Below are 22,631 nucleotides of genomic sequence, written 5' to 3'. Positions count from 1 at the left end.
GGGCCTTTACTTTACTTTTAATTCTCTCACCAAACATATTCCGTTCTTCCTCATATGTATGGTAAGACTGATCTTTCTTATACAATAAGATCCCTCTCTGGAACCAGAGTGATACTATAGCGGCTAGGGCATTTGCCTTGCATGCAGCCGACCCGGGTTTGATCTCTGGCACCCCATATGATCCCTGAGCACCACCAGGAGTAATTCCTGAGTGCAAATCCAGGACTAACCCCTGAACATTGCCAGGTTATGACACAAAAAGACAAAATAAATAAGTTAAAAAAAAAAAAGATTCCTCTCTGGCCAGTGAAATGTGGGCCAAAGTGGTGATTATCATTTCAAAAGGAATTGGTAATAGCCTGTGATCACAGTCATAGTCCATTTGTTCTCTAGAAGTTATAGAAACAGAATAAAAAGGGAGGTTGGAGAGATAGTACAGCAGGTAGAGTGCTTGCCTTGCATGTGGCTAACCCAGGTTTGATCCCAAACATCCTGTATGGCCCCCCAAGCCCTGCCAGGAGTAATTCCTGAGTGCAGAGCTGGGGTAAACCCTGAGCATAGCTAGGCGTGGCCCCCAAAATAAGCAAGAAATTAAAAACAGAGAGAGAAAGAGAGAGAGAGAGAAAGAAAGAAAGAAAGAAAGAAAGAAAGAAAGAAAGAAAGAGAGAAAGAAAGAGAGAGAGAAAGAGAGAGAGGGACAGAGGGAGGGAGGGAGGAAGGGAGGGGAGGGAAGGGAGGGAAGGAAGGAAGGAAGGAAGGAAGGAAGGAAGGAAGGAAGGAAGGAAGCAAGCAAGCAAGCAGAAAGGAGGAAGAGAAAGATAAAGGATGGAGAGAAAGAAAAGAAAGAAGGTAGGGATAGAAAGAAAAGAAGGAAGAAAGAGGAAAGTAGAAAGAAAGGAGGTAGAGAAAAGGAGGGAGAGAAAGAAAAGAAAGAAGAGGAAGGGTGGAAGAGGAAGTAAGGGAGAAAGAAAGAAAGAAAGAAAGAAAGAAAGAAAGAAAGAAAGAAAGAAAGAAAGAAAGAAAGAAAGAAAACGAAGAGCTGTCCTCAGCCCAGGTGCCTGCGAACAGCCAGTGTCCCTACAGACCCGTCCCTCCACCGCAGCTGACCTGAGAGACTATCAGATCAGAGAGAAAACCTTGTGGGTTTTGTTGGTTTGTTTGTTTGCCCAGAGCCGAACCCAGCAGTGCCCAGGCTCTCTCTGTGGGCCTAAGAGAAGTCGCTCTTAGTAATGCTCGGGGGAACCATATGTTGTGGTGCCGGGAATTGAACCTGGGTTTCTTCACCTGCAAGCACTTGGCTTGCGGTCCTATCTCTCGGGCCCCAGAACCTGGGTCAGTTTTAAGACTTTAAGATTTGGTGGCTGTTCCTACAGCATCACTGGGTGTTTCTCAACCATGGTCGCCTTCTGAATACCCTGCGAAATGACAGGGAAGGTCGCAGGACCCCAGGCTGAGAAAAACTGGCCTGGTCTAACCATCCTGACTCATTCACTGCTCTACCATTTCATGTTGATCATTCTTGATCCTCCAAGCCTCTCGTCTCCCCAGAACTTCCTGAAAACCTCAGCTACACGCCCAAATCTGTGAAGCAACAAAAAAGGAAGTGGGTCCCCTAGACAGAGAAGCGGGGATGGGGTGGTGTCCATGCTGTGGGGCGGGGTCATGCGGGATAAAATCGGTGCTCATAGGGCTGCATGATAGCACAGCAGGTAGGGAGCTTGCCTTGCGTTCAATCCCTGGCACCCTGAAACTCTGCCAGAAGTGATCTCTCAGCACAGAGTCGGGACTATGCCCAGAACACAGTTGAGTGTGGCCTCAAAACCAAAAATGAAAAAAAAATCGACGGACCCCCAGCCCTGGATAGACACTGCCCCGCAAGCCTCTTTTCCTCTCTGAATTTATTCTGCGATCTTTAAGTGCTATTCTCCGTTAGCAAAGAGAGAATTACTGAGCTGACAGGAGGGCTGACGGGGAGATCGGTGCCCCAGATCCGGGGGGCACTGCAGGCTGACTATGACCTTGCAAGCCTGGATCTGAACATCCTCCTCTGGGTGGATGACCAGGGCGAGTAGTCGGTCGGCCAGGCGTGAGTTAGCCCCAAAGAGCGCTTCGTGCAGAGACTGTTCGTTGTAGTGCCACTTGACAGCTCGGTAGTGAGGGGAATTCCGGCCCTCGCTCAGCCGCTCGGCAAACACCAGGATCTCATATAACAGATTCGCGGGGCGACAGCACTGAAAAAGGTTCAGGAAGGTGGGGTGCACCTGAGGAGGGACAGAGCAGGTGTGAGAAGACTGCTAAGGTGGCCTCTACAGTTCCGCTTCTCCCAGCAACCTAACAGACCTCAACTCCTGCTTCATGACGCAAAAGAATTATTTCAGGGTCCATTCTCCAGGAATTATTTCATTTTCTTTTTATGACCATTCTCGAACATCATGTTTGATTTTTTTTCACTTTTTTTAATGTTTTTTTTTTCTGTCACACCCAGCAATGTTCAGGGGTTACTCCTGGCTCTGCACTCAGGAATTACCCCTGGTGGTGACCCTATGGGATGCTGGGAATCAAAGCCGGGTCAGCTTCGTGCAAGGTAAATGCCCTACCCACTATACTATCTCTTTGGCCCTGTCTCGAACATCATTGCACTGTGGCGTGATCTACTAATAACAATTCCAAGACTTTTGTTGACATCAACTTGAAGGCCTAGCATGTGGCTGAGTTTTAGAAATACTTTGTGTGTGCAAGAGAAATGTACACTTATGGAGTCCTAGGTATGTTTTTGGAGGGTTTTGTTTTTGTTTGGGGGCATCCACCACACACCTGGCAGTGCTTAAGTGTACTTAATGGTTGGGGGTTGCTCGTGGCGGTGGGGGAGGGGTGTTGGACACTGAACCTGGGACTCTCGCACATAAAGCAATTGCTTCAGCTCACTGAGCCTTGCTCTGGCCCTGTTCTAGGTGTGTTTAATAGCTCAACCTTATTTGTGATTTCTCTTTTATCCTCACTAGTTTGCTTTTCTGTTTGGTTTGAATTTGGGGACATGCTCAGCAGTACTCAAGGGAGGCTCTCAGTTCAGTGCTCAGGAAGATGCTCCTGGCAGAGCTTGAAGACCAGGTGGCGCTGGGTTCAAACCTGGGCTCCTCTATGCAAAGCATCTTTTACAGCCCTTAGAGCTGTCCCTCTGGTCTCAGGCCTTACTAGTTTTAGGCTTTGATTTGTGAACTGCTGAAAGAAGACTTTAAATCTTGCCAATCTCCCGCTGTTATAGTAGCTCTATAAATTTTAACTGAAAACTATTCAGTTCTGAAAAAGAAGGGAATTATGCCATTTGCACTAATACGGATGCACCCTGAGGACATTGTGCTAAGTGTAATAAATCAGACAGGGAAATGTATTAGATGGCATCGTTTACATGTGGAATTTAAAAATAAATAAACAATCTGAAACAACCCAAGTGCCCAAGAACAGATGACTGGATTAGGAAACTATGGTACATCTACACGATGGAATACTATGCCGCTACCAGGAAAAATGAAGTCATCAAATTTTCTTATAAATGGATGAACAGGGAGTATATCTTGCTGAGTGAAATGAGTCAGAGGGAGAGGGACAGACATAGAATGTGTAGGATAACATTGGTTGTGAGCGATAGCACAGCGGTAGGGCGTTTGCCTTACAAGCGGCCAACGTGGCCAACCCGAGTTCGATTCCTCTGCCCCTCTTGGAGAGCCTGGCAAGCTACCAAGAGTATCTTGCCCACACAGCAGAGCCTGGCAAGCTACCCATGACGTATTCAATATGCCAAATACAGTAACAAGTCTCATGATGGAGACGTTACTGGGCCTGCTCGAGCAAATCAATGAACAACGGAAGGACCATGAACATTGGTTGTCCTTTCTCCCTTGCTACAGAGAGCTTAGGTTTTTCGGGTGATACCCATCACAGTGCTCCTGAAGCACCGCCATTTCTCTGTGTTTATTGGAATGTAGCTCTAAACATTTTAGGATGATATTGGTATGTCCTGTTTCCCTTGCCACAAGGAACTAAGGTTGATTACAGTGCTCCTGAGGCACTTCCATTTCATTGTGTTTATCTGTAAACTCTTCCCTATGCTCTCCTCCCCAACCAGCTTTACCCCTAATCAGACTCTGTTAACCTGTAATGTCAGATTCCTCAGAGATCTATGATTGTATATGTATGAGTGAAATATTGCCTTTCTCCTCTCCTTACATCTTTTGAATAGCTTACTTTTTTTTTTTTTTTTTGCTTTTTGGGTCACACCTGGCGATGCTCAGGGGTTACTCCTGGCTTTGCGCTCAGGAATAACTCCAGGCAGTGCTCAGGGAACCATATGGAGTGCTGGGAATCGAACCTGGGTCGGCTGCGTGCAAGGCAAATGCCCTACCTGCTGTGCTATCACTCCAGCCCCATTGGATAGCTTACTTTAAAGCAATGTCCTTTTTGTATAGATACAGGAAGACAGTTAATGTTATGTTTTTGTAACTTGGGATTTAATTGGCTTCGAATATTATTCACTCCTGGGCATCTGCTTTCTCAACTTAAGCCTCAGTTGCCCTCAGTTCCTGGCACCCCAAAAGCAAGATCCCAACAAGGGACTGAATGGACCCAGGGCAAGCTGTGAGCTACCCTGGCATCTAAATGGGCCAGGCCAAAGTGCCACAATACTCAACTATAAGTTGAGAGCTTGGTCATGGACAAACGCTGTCATGATCCACAAAGTAACGACGAGATTAGGACCCTGCTAGGGATAGGAAAGACTAATCTGGCCTGAGCACTGTAGTCTGAGATTGTGATGACCCCAGGAAAGCGATTCTATAAGCTTACTGTATCTCTTACTGTATCCATACAAAATGATTAATATTATGAATGCTTATATGTTTGTTGGACAAGGAAAGGAGAAACACATCCATGGGATTCCACTCTTGGGTGGGTCGTCCTGCTGAGAGAGTATCTGTCCTAGAAGCATCCCCTGAGGGAAAGAACTTTACCCCTATTGATTGTGACCACAACTATGTGTAAGCCCCAACCCCTCATGGGGTGGGGGGACAGGGGGATTTAACTGGACTGTAAGAGTGGATTGGGGGGCTGGAGAGACAGCACAGCGGGTAGGGCGTTTGCCTTGCACGTAGCCAACATGGACGACACAGGTTCAATTCCCAGCATCCCATATGGTCCCCTGAACACTGCCAGGAGTAACTCCTGAGTGCAGAGCCAGGAGTAACCCCTGTGCATCGCCGGGTGTGACCCAAAAAGCAAAAAAAAAAAAAAAAAAGAGTGGATTGGGGGATCCAGACTTCAGAAGGAGAAGGAGAAAGGGGATCCAGATTCCAGGGCCAGAAGGAGAATAAAGGGGAATTGAGGAGGAGAAAGAAGTAGCATGGGAGAGGAAGAAGCAAGTGGAGAATCAGAGGAGAATGGAGAGGAAAGTGGAAAAAACTGCAACTGACACCAACCAACCTGGCCCTCGTTCCTTCCTTCGCCTGCCCATTGCCATCGACCTCCCTGGGGTGAGGGAAGCAGCCTGAGACTACCAAATGCAGGCGGCGGGAGAGACAGAGCCACTGCCGCCCCCCTACCCTTTTTGTGTTTACACAGAATGACTGCACTCATTTTTGGAATATAAAAACACATAGTATGGGACTAATACCTAAGGACAGTAGAAACAAGGGACAGGAGGACTGGCCTATGGTTGGAAACTTGCCACAGGTGGGTGGTTGATAGGACAGTTAGGACAGAGATGGGATTACTACAACAATGAGAGTCAGGAATGGTCACAAACTGTGTGCTGAAAAGAGGTACAGAGATAAACATGATAATGTCGCAGTATCTGTATTGCAAACCATAATGCCCAAAAGGGGGGATGAGAGGGAGGAAGAGAGAGAGAAAGTGAGACAGAGAGAGATAGGGACAGAGAGACAGAGACAGACAGACTGAAACAGAGACAGAGAGAGAAAAAAGTGTTTGCTACAGAGGCAGACTGGGGGAGGCTGAGGGGAGGGAAACTGAGGCCATTGGTGAGGGAAATGTGCAGTGGTGAAGGGATGAGTGTTGGAACTTTGTAGGATTGAAACCAAATCATGGGGCTGGAGTGATAGCACAGCAGGTAGGGTGTTTGCCTTGCACGGGCCAACCCGGGTTGAGTCCCAGCATTCCATATGGTCCCCTGCGCACTGCCAGGAGTGATTTCCTGAGTGCAAAGCCAGGAATAACCCCTGAGCATTGCCAGGTGTGACCAAAAAAAAAAAAAAAAAGAAACCAAATCATGAACAACTTTGTAACTGTGTGTATTATGGTGATTCAATAAAAAATAAAATAAAATATTTTAAAAATACATAAGTAAATAAGCCAAACTTATAGAAACAAAATATAGTACAGATTGTAGGAGCAGTGGGTAATAGAGGAAGTAGCCTGGGAACACTTATCTATGAGAACAAATTCTGAGGAACTAAGGTAGAAAGTGCCAACTATAGCGATAACAGTGTATTACACAATTGAATATACTGAGATAAAAATTACATGTACACATTGCCAACCCCGGTTCAATTCCCAGCATCCTATATGGTCCCCTGCGCACCGCCAGGAGTAATTCCTGAAATTCCTGACTGCAGAGCCAGGAGTAGCCCCTGTGTATCTCCAGGTGTGACCCAAAAAGAAAAAAAAAATTACGTGTACTCATAAATAAATGGGGCTGAAAACCTTCCCCAGTCTGTACATATTTCAAACCACCACAATGGAAACTTGAAGTCTCTTATAATTCCATATTATGTCAGCCTATCTTAATAGAGCTGAAAACTTCTCCTTACACAAATTTTGCCATGTCTCAATATTGTTGAGATTACGTTATTACGTACATATAAATTTCGAGTTGCTTTTCCCTTCTGAGTCAGCAATTGTGATGTAATGACCTTATCTACCCCTAATGATGAGCGTTACGGCAAGTCAGTTTCTCCTAATATTAAAATATCCACATAGACTGGAGTGATGGGACAGCGGATAGGGCACATGCCTTGCACCCAGCTGACCTGAGTTTGGAACCTGGAATCCCAATATGTTCTCCCAAGCCCTCCAAGAGTGATCCCTGAGCACAGAGTGAGGAGCAAGGCCCATAAATAGCCAGGTGTAGCCCAAACAAAAACAAACAAACAAACACATCTAGATAACTGTTGTCTCCTGTGTGTTTAACACTGCATTTGGAAGAACTCTCAAAGGAGAATTTTCCTTCTACTAAAAAAACAGAAAGGGTGAGGACAGAGTCGGTGTGTGTGTGTGTGTGTGTGTGTGTGTGTGTGTGTGTGTGTGTGGCGGGGGTGGAGGTGTTCAATATATCTGGTTCCAGAGGAAGAGGAACAAGACGGTTTTGTCTAGGTGAGTTTATCTGGAGCATCCATGATTTTCCTCCTCCCCAGGTAAAATTCTCGTGTTCCTTCCTCACCTGGCAGTTGAGAATATCATAGAGAAGGTCTTCCTTCTGCGCCAGCAAAGTCAGCAGATGGATGGCTTGTATCTGAATAGAGGGAGGAGGAAAGCATGAGAAGGCGGGTCAGCTGGGTGTCCTCTGGGAAGGGGCAAACCTCTGCCTTCACACTGGGCTCTGCACTGGGGCAGGGCCGGGTCCCTGGGCACCTGGGCCGTGGTATAGTCTGACTGCACGATCTCCATCAAGGCAGGCATCACCCGTCGGAGTTGTGGATGAACAAACTCGGGCACTGGGACGTTGTTGAGGAGTCTGAGGCCTGAGACGTGTAACTCTGAGTCCCAGATAGTAGAAATCAGTTCTAGTATCTTGATGAAATGTTCCTGGGGTGGGGGAGAGGGAAGAAAAGAATCTTTTCTTATAGGGTGATCTCCAACACTGTCCTCTATTTTCACTCTTCGTGATCCTCTTAACAATTATTTTCAAATATATTTGTACTTGTTGCATTGGGGGGCGGGGAGGTGGAGGCAGGAATGCAATTCAGGGCCTCATACACACAAGGCAACTGTTTGACCATTGGGCCATCCCTCCCCTGCTCCAACCCCTTCATTATCCTTCCCCCAAAACCATGAGACAACCCAGTAGACCATCCCCCTAACTTAAACCTGCCAGCATTTTTAGACCTATTTAATTATGTCTATCTCCGTGAATTATTTCTTCACTTGTCTTCTTTTTCATGACTTTTCTTTTGTGGTTCCTCTGCCCAAACTTTTCTCTCTTTTAATCATGTCCTGAAGTGGTAGGATCTGGACTCAACAGTATTAAAGGCTGACGACTTTAGAATTTCCATCTCCCTGGGACTGGAGCGATAGCACAGTGGGTAGGGCGTTTGCCTTGCACGCGGCTGAACTGGGTTCGATTCCCAGCATCCCAAATGGTCCCCCAAGCACCACCAGGAGTAATCCTGAGTGCAGAGCCAGGAATAACCCCTGAGCATCTCTGGGTGTGACCCAAAAAGCAAAAAAAAAAAAAAATAGAATTTCCATCTCCAGGAGCCAGAGTGATAGTACAGTGGGCAGAGTACTTGCCTGGGTTCAATCTTCAAACTTAATCAATTAAAATTTCCACCTCCAGCTAAGACCTTTCTTTGGACACCAGACTCATACTCAGGTGCCATGTTGTCTTCTCTCCCTACAGTGAAAAGTGTGGCCTCACAGAATTAACATGCTCCCCACCCCAGATTCATCCCTCCACCACCTTCCCCATCTCAGTTTTCCAACTCCTCTGGCCCCAGCTTCTTCTTCACTTTTATTGAATTATGGTGTGAAATATGGTTGCAAGTGGTTCATGACTGAGTCTCTGTCATACAGTGTTCCAACACCCATCCCTTCACCAGTGCACATTTCCCACCACCAGTGTCTCCAGTTTCTCTTCCACCTGCCTCCCCCTGCAGCCTACCTCTATGACAGACACTTTTCTTTTCTCTGTCTCTGTCTCTCTGTCTCTGTCTCTCTGTCTCTTCCCCTCTCTCTCTCTCTTCCTCTCTCTCTTTCTCTATCCCCCCCTTTTTCCTTTTAGACACTGTGATTTCCAATATTTTTATGAGAACAGTATCATGCATATCACTTTAGCTCCTTCCAGCACTCAGTTCTTTCCCAGAACAATCATTTCCAACTCTTATTGTCATAGTGGCCCCTTCTCTGTCCTCACAGCCTTCCTGCTGGGGCCCTCCTTGGCTGCTGTCATGCCTTCAACCTTTCCTAGTCCTTCAGAAAGCCCCACCAGTCCTGTCTTCAGAATCCTCCACCCCCTTCTCCCCATCGATGACCACCTGACTTCCACAGCCTGGCTGCAAGTCACCATCCTCTCCCTCTGGCATTTCTGCACAGGTTTCTGACTTCCTACGTGCATGTCTCTCCCAGCCCCACATCTGTTTCTGAACAGCTGGTTGATTAGGTATGTCCTTCCTCTGCTCAAGAGTTCATACATCCTGTATAGTCTGATCTGGCTACCCCCACAACCCGCTTCCATCAAGGCGTTCATGGGCTCCCACGGGTTCCCTTCCTAAGGGCCTCATGTCTCTTCCTCTTTTTTTTTCTTTTTGGGTCACACCCAGCCGATGCTCAGGGGTTACTCCTGGCTCTGCACTCAGGAATCACTCCTGGCGGTGCTTGGGGGACCATATGGGATGCTGGGAATCGAACCCGGGTCAGCCGTGTGTAAGGCAAACGCCATACCCGCTGTGCTATTGCTCCAGCCCTCATGTCTCTTCCTTGAGCAATGCCAGGCACACACCTTTCCACCTTCCTTAGGTTTCTACAGGGTGTTCCCCTCAGAATGCTTCAAGACTGCCTTAATATCTACCCCCTTCTCCCTGAGATTTCTCTCTCTCTCTCTCTCTCTCTCTCTCTCTCTCTCTCTCTCTCTCACACACACACACACACACACACACACACACAACTCCCATTCCACTTTGTTTGTTTTGGGGCCACACCGGCAGTACTCAGGGCTTATTACTCCTGGCTCTGTGTTCAGGGATCACTCCTCCTGAGACCATATATGGTGCCAGGATGGAACCCTGTTCAGCCACATACAACATACCATAAATTCTGCAGTGTCTTCCCCGGCCCCACGATTCCATGTCCTTATTTTCCTGTTTGCACTGATACCTGGAACTCACCTTTGAGCTATTTTAGAATAATTATAAATTTCCAGAAAGTTACACAAAAGTAGCCCAGGAAGGTCAGGTACACTCTCTTCCACATTTCCCTCAGTTTACCCTTGACATCATCATTGTATGATCATAATGTATAGTTACATAAATACATTATTGACTCTAGAGAACTGTTTGTTTTGTGGTCATGCCCAGCAATGCTCCGGGCTTCCTCCTGGCCTCATATTCCTGATTGGGGGACCGGGGAGCCACATGCAATGTCAAGAATAGAACGGGTCAGCTGTGTGAAAAGCAAGCACCTTACCTACTGTACTATCTCTCCAGCCTAAGAACTTTTATATAAATATATCAAGCAAGGACACTGGAATTTGTATAAAGTGTGTCTAGTTCTGTGCCACTTTGTCACACCTGTAGGTTTGTGTAGTCACCACTGCAAAGGACAGAAAAGGCCATCAGAAATGTCGCCTCTCCACAGAGGTCTCCCTTATGGGACCCCTGTTTTACATGCTTGCCCCTTTCCAGCCTTAACCGTCTACACCTCTCATCCATTTTTTTTTCTTTTTGAGTCACACCTGATGATGCACAGGGGTTACTCCTGGCTCATGCGCTCAGGAATTACTCCTGGCTGTGCTCGTGGGATCATATGGGATGCTGGGAATCAAACCTGGGTTGGCCACGTGCAAGGCAAATGCCCCACCCACTGTGCTATCGCTCCAGCCCCTCTCATCCATTTTTCAATTCTAAAAATTTGTCACATTGAAATGGGAATCATACTTCCTTTTTTTGGGGGGGGGGGGGGTCATGCCTGGCAATGTTCGGGGGGTCACTCCTGGCTCTGCACTCAGGAATCATTCCTGCTGGTGTTCTAGGGGATATATGAGACTTAGAGATCACACCCGAGCTGACCTTGTTCAAGGCAAGTTCCCTAGCCACTGCGCTATCTCTCTAGCGCCCAAAAAAATCATACTTCCTGGCCTTCTGCAATGGACTTTTCCACTCAGGATAGTGACCCTGGAGATGCTCCCCTGTTGTTTATTCCTTGTAATTGCTGAGTGCTGACCTGTGGCATAGATGTCCCACCACTTGTTTGCTCAGACACTTTCGGTTGTTTCTCTGTGGGGACTATTACAAGCAAAGCTGCTATGAACAATTGTGACCAGGTTCCCGCACAAATGTATGTTTTCATTCCTCTAGGATAAATGCCCAGGAGTGTTACTACTGGTTTGTATGGCAAATAGCAGCTAGTTCTTTAAGAAAAGGCTGGACTGGGAGCTGAAGCAATAGCACAGCAGGTAGGGCATTTGCCTTGCACGCGGCCGACCCGGGTTCGATTCCCAGCATCCCATATGGTCCCCTGAGCACCACCAGAAGTGATTCCTGAGTGCAAAGCCAGGAGTAACCCCTGAGCATTTGCCAGGTGTGACCCAAAAAGCAAAAGAAAAAAAATGGCTGGACTATTTGCCCAAATGACTCCTGTAGTGTTTCAGATTCCCACCAGCAATCTAAAAGAGATCCAGTTTCTCTACATCCTCACCAAAATTTGGGAACATCACTAATTTTGAGTTTAGATGATATAATGGCAGAGACGGGGCATATAGACCTTACTGAGGTCTTACTTTGCATTTCCTAATGTTAAAGCATCTTTATTGGGGCTGGAGCAATAGTACAGGTAGGTAGGGTGTTTGCCTTGCACGTGGCTGACCCAGGTTCGATTCCCAGCATCCCATATGGTCCCCTGAGCACCGCCTGGAGTAATTCCTGAATGCTGAGTCAGGAGTAAACCCTGTGCCTTGCCGGGTGTGACCCCCCCCAAAAAAAACACAAAAAACATCTTTATTGGGTGGGGGAGAAGGGGTGGCCTGTGGAATTAAGTCATACCTGCTTATGCTCAAGGCTCACTCTGGGCTCTGGGCTCAAAGGTCACTCTTGTTGGTGCTTCAGGGATCATGTGTGGGCTTGAGAATCGAAACCAGCATTGGCCACACTCAAGGCAGGTGTCTTATCCCCTGGACTATCTCTCTGGTTCCAAGATTTTCTCCTTTGATATTATAGTTCACCTCTATGTCCACCTTTATTCTTCCCATCTTAATTTTATTCCATAGCACGTCATGGGAAACTCATTTATCTTTCTAATTTCTGCATAGCCTCCCTTGCTCTGCTAAAATACAAGTTTCAATGCACATTTGTTAAATAAATAAAGCAACCTTGGCTTCTGCCAGGTGCTTGGACTAAAGGCAGGTAACTTCATAAGCTGTCTTTTTTTGTGGCACACGTAAGAGTGAGACAGTGATCCAGGAGCTGGATCCCAGCATTTCCACTAGAACACTGCTCCCCCCCCCCCCCCACCTCCCCGCTGTCCACACTGCTCTGCTGAAACAGGCCAGCAAGCCCTGGGCAGGATTTCAGGTCACGAGGCCAGAGAGTGAGAGAGTTTGAACCAAGTGTAAATGGCTCAGGTTGGGGCTAGGAGGTGGGGTTGATCATGCATTCATTTATTTTTGTTTATATTTTGGTTTGGGGGCCACATCCAGTGATGCTCGGGGCTTATTCCTGGCTCCGTGCTCAGGGATCAGACCCAGAGGAGCACATGTGGTGCCAGGGATCAAACCAGGGGTGGCTGTGTGCAAGGCAAACACCTTCCCGCCTATACTATCTCTATTGCACCCCCTCTCAACTCCACAGACACCCCCACTCCACCCCACCCTGCTGGAGCACTTTGAAGAGGCCCACACAGAGGCTGATGAGCCTTAGGGCAAGGCGGCTGGTGCGGAGACTGGGGTCAAGTCCATTTGAGACTGGGTAAGAGCCTCTAGGCAGTGGAAGTGAACCATTTAGTCTGAAGGTCAGAGGAGCCCCCGGGCTGCGGACAGACACCCAAAAGAGCACCTTTAGATGGAAAGTAAACTGGAGAGTGACTACCTTCAGCTTTCATCCCAGAGAGAATGGGATGAAGGACACTGGGGAAAGGCAGAACCCAGGCAGCAGGCTGTCCTCCTGTTGAACTGGGTTACTCGGGTAGGGCAGTCTTCGTTGTCAGCTAGCTGCCTAGGTAAAAACCACACACTTGGTTGTGGGAAACAAAGCCTATAGCTTGAGCCTATTACTCAAGGACAGTGGAAATGAGGGCCAGGAGGACTGGCCCACAGTTGGAAGCTTGCCACAAGTCGGGGGTAGGGCTAGAGGGGGCAGTTGGGATAAAGAAGGGGCCACTATGACAATGGGCTGGAGCGATAGCATAGCAGGTAGGGCGTTTGCCTTGCACGCAGCCAACCTGAGTTGATTCCTCCACCCCTCTCGGAGAGCCCAGCAAGCTTCTGAGAGTATTCCGCCCGCACAGCAAAGTCTGGCAAGCTCCCTGTGGCATATTCAATATGCCAAAAACAGTAACAACAAGTCTCACAATGGAGACGTTACTAGTGCCCGCTCGAGTAAATTGATGAACAACAGGAGGACAGTGCTACAGTGCAGAGCTACTATGACAATAAGCCTTGGAAACGATCGTCCTGGGCAAGAACTGAGTGCTGAAAGGAAGTAAAAGAATATACATATATGATAAACATTCAGTGGGGCTGGAGTGATAGCACAGCGATAGGACGTTTGCCTTGTGCGCAGCCAGCTCGGCCGAGCCGGGTTCAATTCCTCCTTCCCTCTTGGAGAGTCTGTCAAGCTACCGAGAGTATCTCGCCTGCACGGCAAAGCCTGGCAAGCTACCCGTGACGTATTCAATATGCCAAACACAGTAACAACAAGTCTCAAAATGGGAGACCGTTACTAGGCCCCCTCAAGCAAATCGATGAACAACGGGAGGGCAGTGTTTGTTTTGTTTGATAACTGTTCAGTACCTGCATTGGAAACCATAACTCCCAAAAGGAATCAGAGGGAGAGGGAGCAGGAAAAGTTCCTGCTTGCCCTATGTAGAGGCAGACTTGGGGGTAGGGAGGAAGCAAAAGGGGAATGGAAGAAGGGAAAGTGGGGACATGTGGTGGGAAATGCACACTGGTGAAGGGAGGGCGTTGGAACACTGTATGGCCAAAATCCAATCATGAACAACTTTGTAACTGTGTATCTCACAATGATTTAATTATAAAAAAAAAAAAAAAGGAAAAACCATCAACATGGTTGGGAATCACTGCCTTAGGAAAACTAAGGGGACCTTGAGGTGAAGAAGAGGCGGCCAATAAGTGCAGGCCTAGCGACCTTTTTTTTTTTTCTAAAAGTTTGATGCCAAAAAATTGAATTGTACAAATATCAAGCAGCGGGAGGTCTCAGGAAGTGCTGCTGGGGGCTAGAAATAGATGCGTGCCTTCTTGCAAGGTGGGACAGCCCCATGGGCCTCTGCAGCTCAGAGCCCACGCCGGTGGGCACGCCCTGGAGCGACCCCGCACCCCCGCCGGAAGCTTCGAACCACGTGGGCACGGGAAACGGAAGTAACCGATGCCCACGCATGCGCAAAAGGGTGACCAACATGGCGGCCTGCACCTGAGCTCACGTGCTCCATGCAGCGAGGAAGGAAACAGCCCCTGGCATCGCTAAGGAGGCACTTTCTGAGTGGAGGTTCAAGGCAAACCTCAGATTACGAACTCTATGTTTCAGTTCAAGATGTTTAAAAACGCCCCAGAGATATTTTGCCCAATTCACGTATATTCTCTGTTTTTCATTTTTTCCCCGGTTGTTATATGCAGGGATATGTGGATTCATGGTATAACTACAGTGAAAAATCAATGAACCAAGGCCGGAGAGAGAACAAGGTGGAGTGCATGCTTTGCATGTGGAAGGCCCGGGTTCCATCTCTTGCACCGTCTAGCACTGCAGAACAGTTCCTGAACACCACTAAGAAAGGCCCCCAAACACAAAAGTCAAACCCCCAAACACAAATAAGAGAAGTGACTTAATAACCTGGTGGACAGAAATGCTGGTTCCTGGTTTCAGAGGTTGGGATTGATTGACTTCATGTGATCAAGCTCTTCAAGCTCTCTTCATCTGAGTTCTGGTTAGGAATGTTTTTTTTTTCTTTTTTTTGCTTTTTGGGTCACACCCGGCAATGCACAAGGGTCACTCCTGGCTCTGCACTCAGGAATTACCCTTGGCGGTGCTCAGGGGACCATATGGGATGCTGGGAATCGAACCCGGGTTGGCCGCGTGCAAGGCAAACGCCCTCCCCGCTGTGCTATCGCTCCAGCCCCAGGAATGTTTTGTTTTAGTGTTATTTTTTTTTCTACTGTCCATATACATATTTGGGGGAGGACTTGGTGATTGGGCCACACTTAAAAGTGTTCAGGGACAACTCCCAAGCTGGTGGTGATAGGGGAGGGAGGTGTGGTTTGCTTCTCAGATCCAGGGATCATATGGTATTGGGGATGGAATCTGAGTCAACCATGTGCAAGGCAGGTGTTTTAACCCTTTGTACTATCTTTCTGCCCCCAATGTTTGTAAATTTTATTTTTGAAAAATTTGGTGGGGGAGGGTGGGCCACATCTACTGATGCTCAGGGCTTACATCTGGCTCTGTGCTCTGGGGTCACTTCTGGCAGGCTCAGGGAAATAAATTTGGGGTATGCTGGGGATCTTACCCATGGCACTATCGCCCTGCTGGTGCATTTTTTTTCTTTTTGGGTCACATCCAGTGATGCTCAGGGGTTACTCCTGGCTCTGCACTCAGGAATTACCCCTGGCGGTGCTCAAGGGACCATATGGGATGCTGGGAATCAAACCCACGTCAGCCGCGTGCTAGGCAAATGCCCTACCCGCTGTGCTATTGCTCCAGCCCTGCTGGTGCATTTTAAATGTTGATTTTTTTTTTTAATTTGGGAGAAATAGGGAATTTGTTCAAGGGAAAGTTGGAAGTCAAGGAAGAGGTCTTTTCTGACATAAGTGCAAAGGCATGGAACTTGCCAGAAAGGAAAGGGAAGGAGCTGGGAGAGCCCTTTCAGACAAAGGGCCTTAGGAAGAATGGGGTCCTAGACAGAGACTGACCCCAATTACAGACTGGAAGCACTGGCAGGAAACCAGGAAAGGATGGGTAAGGATACAGGTACCTTTGGCAGCAGAAGCAGGGAGGACTGACATTTGGGAGAGGAGGTTTCTCTACATAGTGGTAAAGAAGCCACCAGTGGCCCAGCTGCAGACCTCTGACCAACTCAGCATGGGGCAGTGGGGGTGGGCGGGGAAGTGATGATAAATGTTGAATCTTTATACATGATTCCAGGGCACAGTGCTTAACATTTCTTGGAATTTCCTGATAGACATGTCTTTTGGTTATTTATAGATAACAAAGGAATCACCTGATGTAAGTGCCTTTCCATCCCTGAGTTTATGCGAGTAAGGTGACCTTAGAATGCTTCCAGGTGGGGATTGGGGACCAGGAAGCCCAAGCAGGCTTAGAAGGCGGAGCTTGCAACATTCTCCCTTATGGCTGGGGAGAAAAGCGAATCATGGGGTCACTGAGTTAAAATCATCGAGGGCCAGTGACGAATCAGTCATGTCTACAGAGTGAAATGGCCATCAGCCCCCTGACAGAGTCCAGGGATTTCCCGTGCCCATAGCATATCTTCTTCCGTTTGGTGCCCCCTCTGTTGTATAACAAACCGCCAGTCCCCGAAATAGGTTTCTCCTGAGCTCGTTGGGTCGTTGTTAGTGAATTCTCAAGGAGTCATGGAAGGGGAAGGAGCCATGGAACCCGCCACCTGTCCAGCCGAGATGGACGGGGATTTGTGGGTTCTCTGCTAAGACCATGTGGACCATGTCAAGAGTGAGCTAGTTGGTATCTGAGAATCAGCTGGCGCCAGAACCTTCGGGGATGCTTCCTGAGGTTTGGGGTTCAGAGCTACTCTTTGCACCCGCATTCCATTTTCTCTTGACATTCAAAGGTTTTTATGATCCTGGGGCTCCAGTTGCCATTTCCAGCTGCTTATTTCCAAAGAAAAACCTGCTTTTGGGTCACCAACTCGGGCCCTTCTCGCCTATAATTCAGGCGCCTGATGATTTCCCCTCTTCCCCCAGAGGGGCTCATGGACCTGGGCAGCGGGTGGACTCTCCCCTGCCGCTTGTTCTGGTGCTCACCTGGATCTTAACCCTGAATTTCCTGATGCCCGAGAAAGCCTTAAGTGCATTCAGAGCCTGGATTTTGACACAGTTGTCCTTGTCATCCAGCATGCAGCCCACCAGTCTGATGTCATCATTAGAACAAGAGGCAGCCTAGAGTGTGCCAGAAGGAAGAAAAGAAGTCGGAGAAGCAGGCATCTTGGGTCCATTGCCCGCCCCGCCCCCACCCCCAAACTCCGGAGTTGCCAGTTACCCTTAGCGCAATCCCACCAGCAACCAGAGAGAGACCCGTCCTACCCCTGGGACACAGTCTGGTCGGTCAAGGGCGTTGGGGGAGGGGGGAATGTCACCCGGAGCTGTCAGTAGCCCCAGCCCTCACCTCAGCCTCCAGCAGGTACACACAGCGGGTGATGCTGTGCAGGATCATGCTCTTGGTGAACTCGTCGTGGTTGCACTCCAAGGAGTTGAGGAGCTTCCGGAGCTCGCCCGAGTCCCGCCCGAGCCGCTCTCGCTCCACGGCCAAGCCTAGAGGGCCATCGCCAGTCACCTCGGGCCGGGCACTGGGCAGCGAGGACAGAAAGCGGGCGGGGAAATGGGGGAGAAGAGCCCAGGGACACAGCTGCCATGGCCCTCCCTGAGAAGTCTTCGAGGCAGGACCTGACGCTGAGTTAAACGAAGTTCAACGAACCTCTTGCCCCAGCCCTGCCCTGTCCACGTCTCACACATCCGAGGGAGGAAGGTGGAACCCAGCAGCCTCCCGGCCTCCAGCAATACTCTGAGCCTTTCCTCCACACCCGCATGCACCAATGCAGTTCAGGCAGATGGAAATATAACAGAAGTGGAACCCGCCCCCCTCCACCCTTTTTGTTGTTTTTGTTGGGGTCGATGGTTACTCTCAGGACCTTACAGGTGTGAGACAAGTGTATCTCTGAGTCATGCCCTCATTTTAAAAATTTTTTAAATTTCAAAAATGGGGCCCCAGCAGGCCCTGGGCCCCCCCCTTTTTTTGATTTTTGCTTTTTGGGTCACACCCGGCGATGCACAAGAGTTACCCCTGGTTCATGCACTCAGGAATTACTCCTGGGACCATATGGGATGCTGGGAATTGAACCCGCTGTGCTATTGCTCCAGCCCGAAAAATTTTTTTTAATTTCAAAAATGGGGCCCCAGCCACGCCCTGGGGCCCCATTTTTAACCTGGCACCAACATGTTAGCTGCACACAGGGAGGGTCAGGGCCACTTGCCCTTGGGGAAAACCACCCATGTGACATTTTCCCAGGAGACCTTATCCCAGGTGCTGGGGTGAAGCTAGAATTTGGAGACGGGCCAAGGGGGTTCACAGACTCCACCTGAGTGGCACCCACTCCCCCAGGGCCCCTGGGCTGGTGTCTGTGGCCCTGGGGCCCGGTGTCTGAAAGAGGGAGAGACGCGACAGGGAAGCATCACCTTTGGGCCTTCCCATACTGGACACCTCGGGAGCAGGCTCCCAGGGGCTCCATCCCTCTCCCCAGGGACTGGGCACTCACGGGCAATGCAGACGGGAGAGTTGGAGAAGAAGGGAGGCTGACATCGTAAGCCAGTCTTGATGGCCTTGTAGCAGAGGTAGATGGCTCCCGCGCCCGTGACCACGCTCACTATCACTTTCCGGATGTCCAGTTGCTTCACACTTTCAGGGATACAAAAGCCCATATCTTCAAGTGCTGCCCGGTGCCCAGGTGGGAGCGAGGCCCGAGGCACCTGGGAAGGGCCTCCCGGAACTAGAACCCTGAGCACCGCCAACCAGGGTACCAGAATCGGAACCCCGGGCAACAAAGGGAACTGAGGCAATGATTGGGTGGCCAGTGTGTCCGAAGGCAGCAAGGTTTGGCTTTTGGGGCAGGCGGGTTGGAGGCCAAGATTTGAAGGGAGGGTGTTTTTCCTCCTCTCCTTTAGGGGAGCCAAGTCGGCAGGGCCCCGTGAGACTGCCTCTCCTCCGTTAGGGGGCAGCAGAGGCCCAATTTCTGGGTTAGGGCCCCCACGTCCACCCCCTCCCAGGGACCTGCCTCGGAGGGCACTTTAAGGGAGCGTCCTCGTGTCCCCTCATTCCCAGGGGCCACCTGTCTTTAATCGATTCCACAGAGATTGACTCCTGGGCTTCTGTGGGCTCAGTGCCCCCCCCCCCCCATCCTTCCAAGGAAGAACAGCAGAGAGGGCAGCTCAGTTTCACAGTGGCCAGGGCAAGTCTGTCACCCCCACCCCGCTGCCAGGGTGGCCGTCTCGGCAGTTCCAGCCCCTGGGGTGGAGGGTGCGCAGTCCCACGGGAGGGACAGGTTACGGGGCTCCAGGCCTGCCCTTGCTTGTCTTCCTGCATGAGTGATGGGGGTGGGGGCCATCTAGCTCTGGAACTCCAGGCTTAAGATGCGCACGCAGAGGAACCGAAGTGATTGTACAGCAGGCAGGGCGGTGGCCCACCCAGGTTTAATCCCCAGTGCCACGTATGGGACCCCAAGCACCACCTCCAAGTGTGACCTAAAAGCAAAAAAAAAAAAAGGGGGGGGGCTGGAGCAATAGCGCAGTGGGTAGGGAGGGCATTTGCCTTGCACGCGGCCAACCCGGGTTCGATTTCCAGTATCCCATATGGAATCATCCCTGAGCACTGCCAGGAATGATTCCTGAGTGCAGAGCCAGGAGTGACCCCTGAGCATCACCAGGTGTGACCCAAAAAGAAAAAAAAAAAAGATATACACAGGTCTGTCTGTTCCTGCCTAAATAGGGGGTCTTAAGCCTAGAGTCCCACCACAACCCTCCAGGCTGTTCACCCTTCCCCAAGCGGACAAGGATCCAGCCTGGAGGGCCTAATCCCACCCCTGAGATGGGGCGGGTGACACCAGACCCTTTCTTCTTCACCTTGAACACTCCCTGTGCCTGCATCCCCTCACTCAGCCTTGCCTGCTCCAGAACAGGGCTGAGCGTCACCTGCCTGGCTCTGAACTGGTAAGAAGCTGACCCAGGCTCTGGCCTGGGCTGCAGCTGGGCTATGTGGTTGTGTTGTTTTGCTCTGGGGCCACACCCAGTGGGTGGGACCTGAGGAACCAGACGTGCTGGGGATTGATCCAGGACCTCTGGCATGCGGTCTGCCCATTGAAATCAATCTCTCTCTCTCTCTCTCTCTCTCTCTCTCTCTCTCTCTCTCTCTCTCTCTCTCTCTCTCTCTCTCTCTCTCTCCCCCACCCTCCCTCCCTCTCCTTCCCACCCTTCCTCCCTCTCCCTCTTTCTCTCTGATTCTTCCCTGCAGCTGGGCTTGAGGGAGGTAGGGAAACAGGAAGTCAGCATTCGGGTTAAACTGAAGTCTTCACCTGCTCTACCCAGTCCACAAGAACCCCCCCCTGAGCTGACCACTGTCTTCCTGTCCTCTCTTTCAGCATCAGCCCTCCTCCTGGCTCTTCCTGTCACTCTGTCAAGTCCAGGGAGGGATGGGGGCCCACAGGGACTCCCTGCAGAGCACTTGATGAGTGGAGACCCCAAGGCCTAGCCACTGTCAAGGGACCGCCCCCCCAGTCCCCCCACATCCAATGAACTCCTGCAGGAAAGTACAGCTTGGAGTGGAGGTCTCCCTGGGGTGACTGCGGAGATATCCTTTAGAACAAGGTCCAGCCTTGGTCCTCTGGGTTGGGACCCTGAGCCAGTGGCCTCCTTGTCTGCCCCATGGGAGCTGACCACACCAGCCTCACATTCTAAGTAAGCAAGATGTATTTCCATTCTTTTTATTTTTAAAATGGGGGTGAGGTGGGAGTGAGGGTCACACCTGGAAGTGCTCAGGGCTCATTCGGGGCAGGCATCACTTCTGATGGTGCTTCGGTGACCAGGCGATTTGGTGTCAGGGTCTGACTTGATGCACCCTCCCCGCTGCACTCTCTGGCTCCTATGTGCCTGTTCTGTTTTTGGGGTTTGAGGCCACATCTGGCTGTGCTCAGGGCTTACTCCTGGCTCTGTGCCCAGGGGTCACTCCTTGTAGTACTTGAGGAATCATTGGGGGTGCCAGAGATCAAACCGGGCTCTGCTGCATGCCAAGTAAGTGTCTTATCTGCTGTCCTAGCTGTCTGCCCCCCCTGTGCCCTGTTCTTTAAAGACCTCCAAAGGCTCATCACTGTCTCTTGGTTTATAACCTCTGTCCGGCTGTATTTAAAGTTCTGTTGCATTTGGTTCTGCCTTTCAATGATTCAGAGGATAGGGCATGGTCTTCCCCATGTGTCATCTTTACTAGTGCACAGCATGAGGGGGAAAATAAAGACAGGAATGTCTCTACTGCTCCAGAATCAATGGCAGTCATTTGGAGGGCGGGGTGGGGGGGGGGTGGAGGGGAGAACGGCTGCTTTTGATTCAGTGTCTTTTCTTACTTAGAGAACTAAAACGCGCCTGGTCTGACGAAATGACGGTAATAATAGATGGTAGTTGTGTTTTGAAAGTTCTTAGGGAGCATAAACGAAAAGCTGCAACTCTTTATGGGAACTTGGCTTTTGTTTGTTTCTTGTTCTGCTTTTTTCGGTCAAATCCAGAAATCTGGAACGACCGGCTAGAGAACACTTCGATTATAAACACGCGCTGCCAGCCCTGATTTTCTTCCCTGGCCTCAGCAGAGGACGTGGACGCTCTGGCCAGCATCTCTCCTTGCCAACGGCACTCTGCACAGCGATGTTCTCCGTGGATTAGCTGCAGCTGAGCGTGTGCTGGCACTAGCCAGGCAGCAGGGTTCAAAACCAGTTCAGCCACTGACTTTGCCATTTTGTGCCTCATTTTCCCCACATAGAAAAGCGATAGTAATAATATGGGGGTGGAGGGATGAGGTGAGGTTTAAGTACCTGGAACGGTGCCAGCACACGCTTAACCCAAGGTCGAATATACTGTAATTGCTACTAAAAGTAGGTTTCATCTGGACTGAAAATATTGGTGCTCGAAGCCGGTGACCGTGACGGAAAAAGCAGAGGGTCTCAAAGAGGCCTGGGAGGTACTTAACTCAGCTCCCCCCTCACATACACCCATTCCCGGTCTTCCACTTCCCGGCCACCTTAGATGATCCTCGGGCCAGGAAACTTCAATCCTGAAAACCAGCCACTGAGCCGTTCTGAGCAACTTTAGAGTCTCTCTGAAGTACCCACCGCACCCCGAAACACGTAAAGCCTCCGGGTACCCCCATCCCTCTGAGCTCTAGTTCCTCCTACTCCCCCTCCAAGCTGTGAAACTCAAACCACCTCCACGTTACCACTGACTGCAAATCGGGCTAAGGAGGCTACGGGGCGGGAGGGGTGGGGGCCGGGCGGGGCGCGCGCTCCTGCCCATTCAGGTCCGGCGCGGCCAGCAGCCGCCCCGCGTCCCAGTGCCTAGGACGAGCTGTTGGGACTCCCGCTAGGCGGTTGACAGGCTCGCTGGCGTTCGACCGGCTCGGGAAAATTCCACCGGAGCCTCGGTTTCCTCCTCGGGACCCGGGCTCCGTGCGCACTTGAACCGTGCG

The 22,631-nt window shown here is 50.1% G+C and overlaps 1 protein-coding gene across 2 annotated transcripts; it reads right to left on the bottom strand.

Annotated features, from left to right (window-relative positions):
- Nucleotides 1-1,918: 1,918 nt before the first annotated feature.
- ARMC12 (armadillo repeat containing 12) lies at nt 1,919-22,170 on the bottom strand. 2 transcript variants are annotated; one of them, XM_056132379.1, is made up of 7 exons: nt 21,982-22,170; nt 18,670-18,809; nt 17,523-17,668; nt 17,162-17,296; nt 7,639-7,812; nt 7,448-7,519; nt 1,919-2,261 (listed from the first exon to the last, which is right to left on the bottom strand). In XM_056132379.1, the coding sequence occupies exons 1-7, from the start codon at nt 22,050-22,052 to the stop codon at nt 1,920-1,922; spliced, it is 1,080 nt and encodes a 359-aa protein (XP_055988354.1). In that variant the 5' UTR covers nt 22,053-22,170; the 3' UTR covers nt 1,919. The 2 variants fall into 2 exon arrangements, with proteins under 2 accessions (XP_055988354.1, XP_055988355.1); XM_056132380.1 differs by lacking the exon at nt 21,982-22,170 and having other exon boundaries at nt 18,670-18,832.
- Between the last annotated feature and the right edge of the window lie 461 nt (nt 22,171-22,631).

The sequence above is a fragment of the Sorex fumeus genome, unplaced genomic scaffold, assembly GCF_029834395.1.
Source record: "Sorex fumeus unplaced genomic scaffold, SorFum_2.1 ptg000094l, whole genome shotgun sequence".
In the NCBI taxonomy this organism is placed as follows: domain Eukaryota; kingdom Metazoa; phylum Chordata; class Mammalia; order Eulipotyphla; family Soricidae; genus Sorex; species Sorex fumeus.
This window is presented reverse-complemented; position numbering and strand designations above follow the sequence as displayed.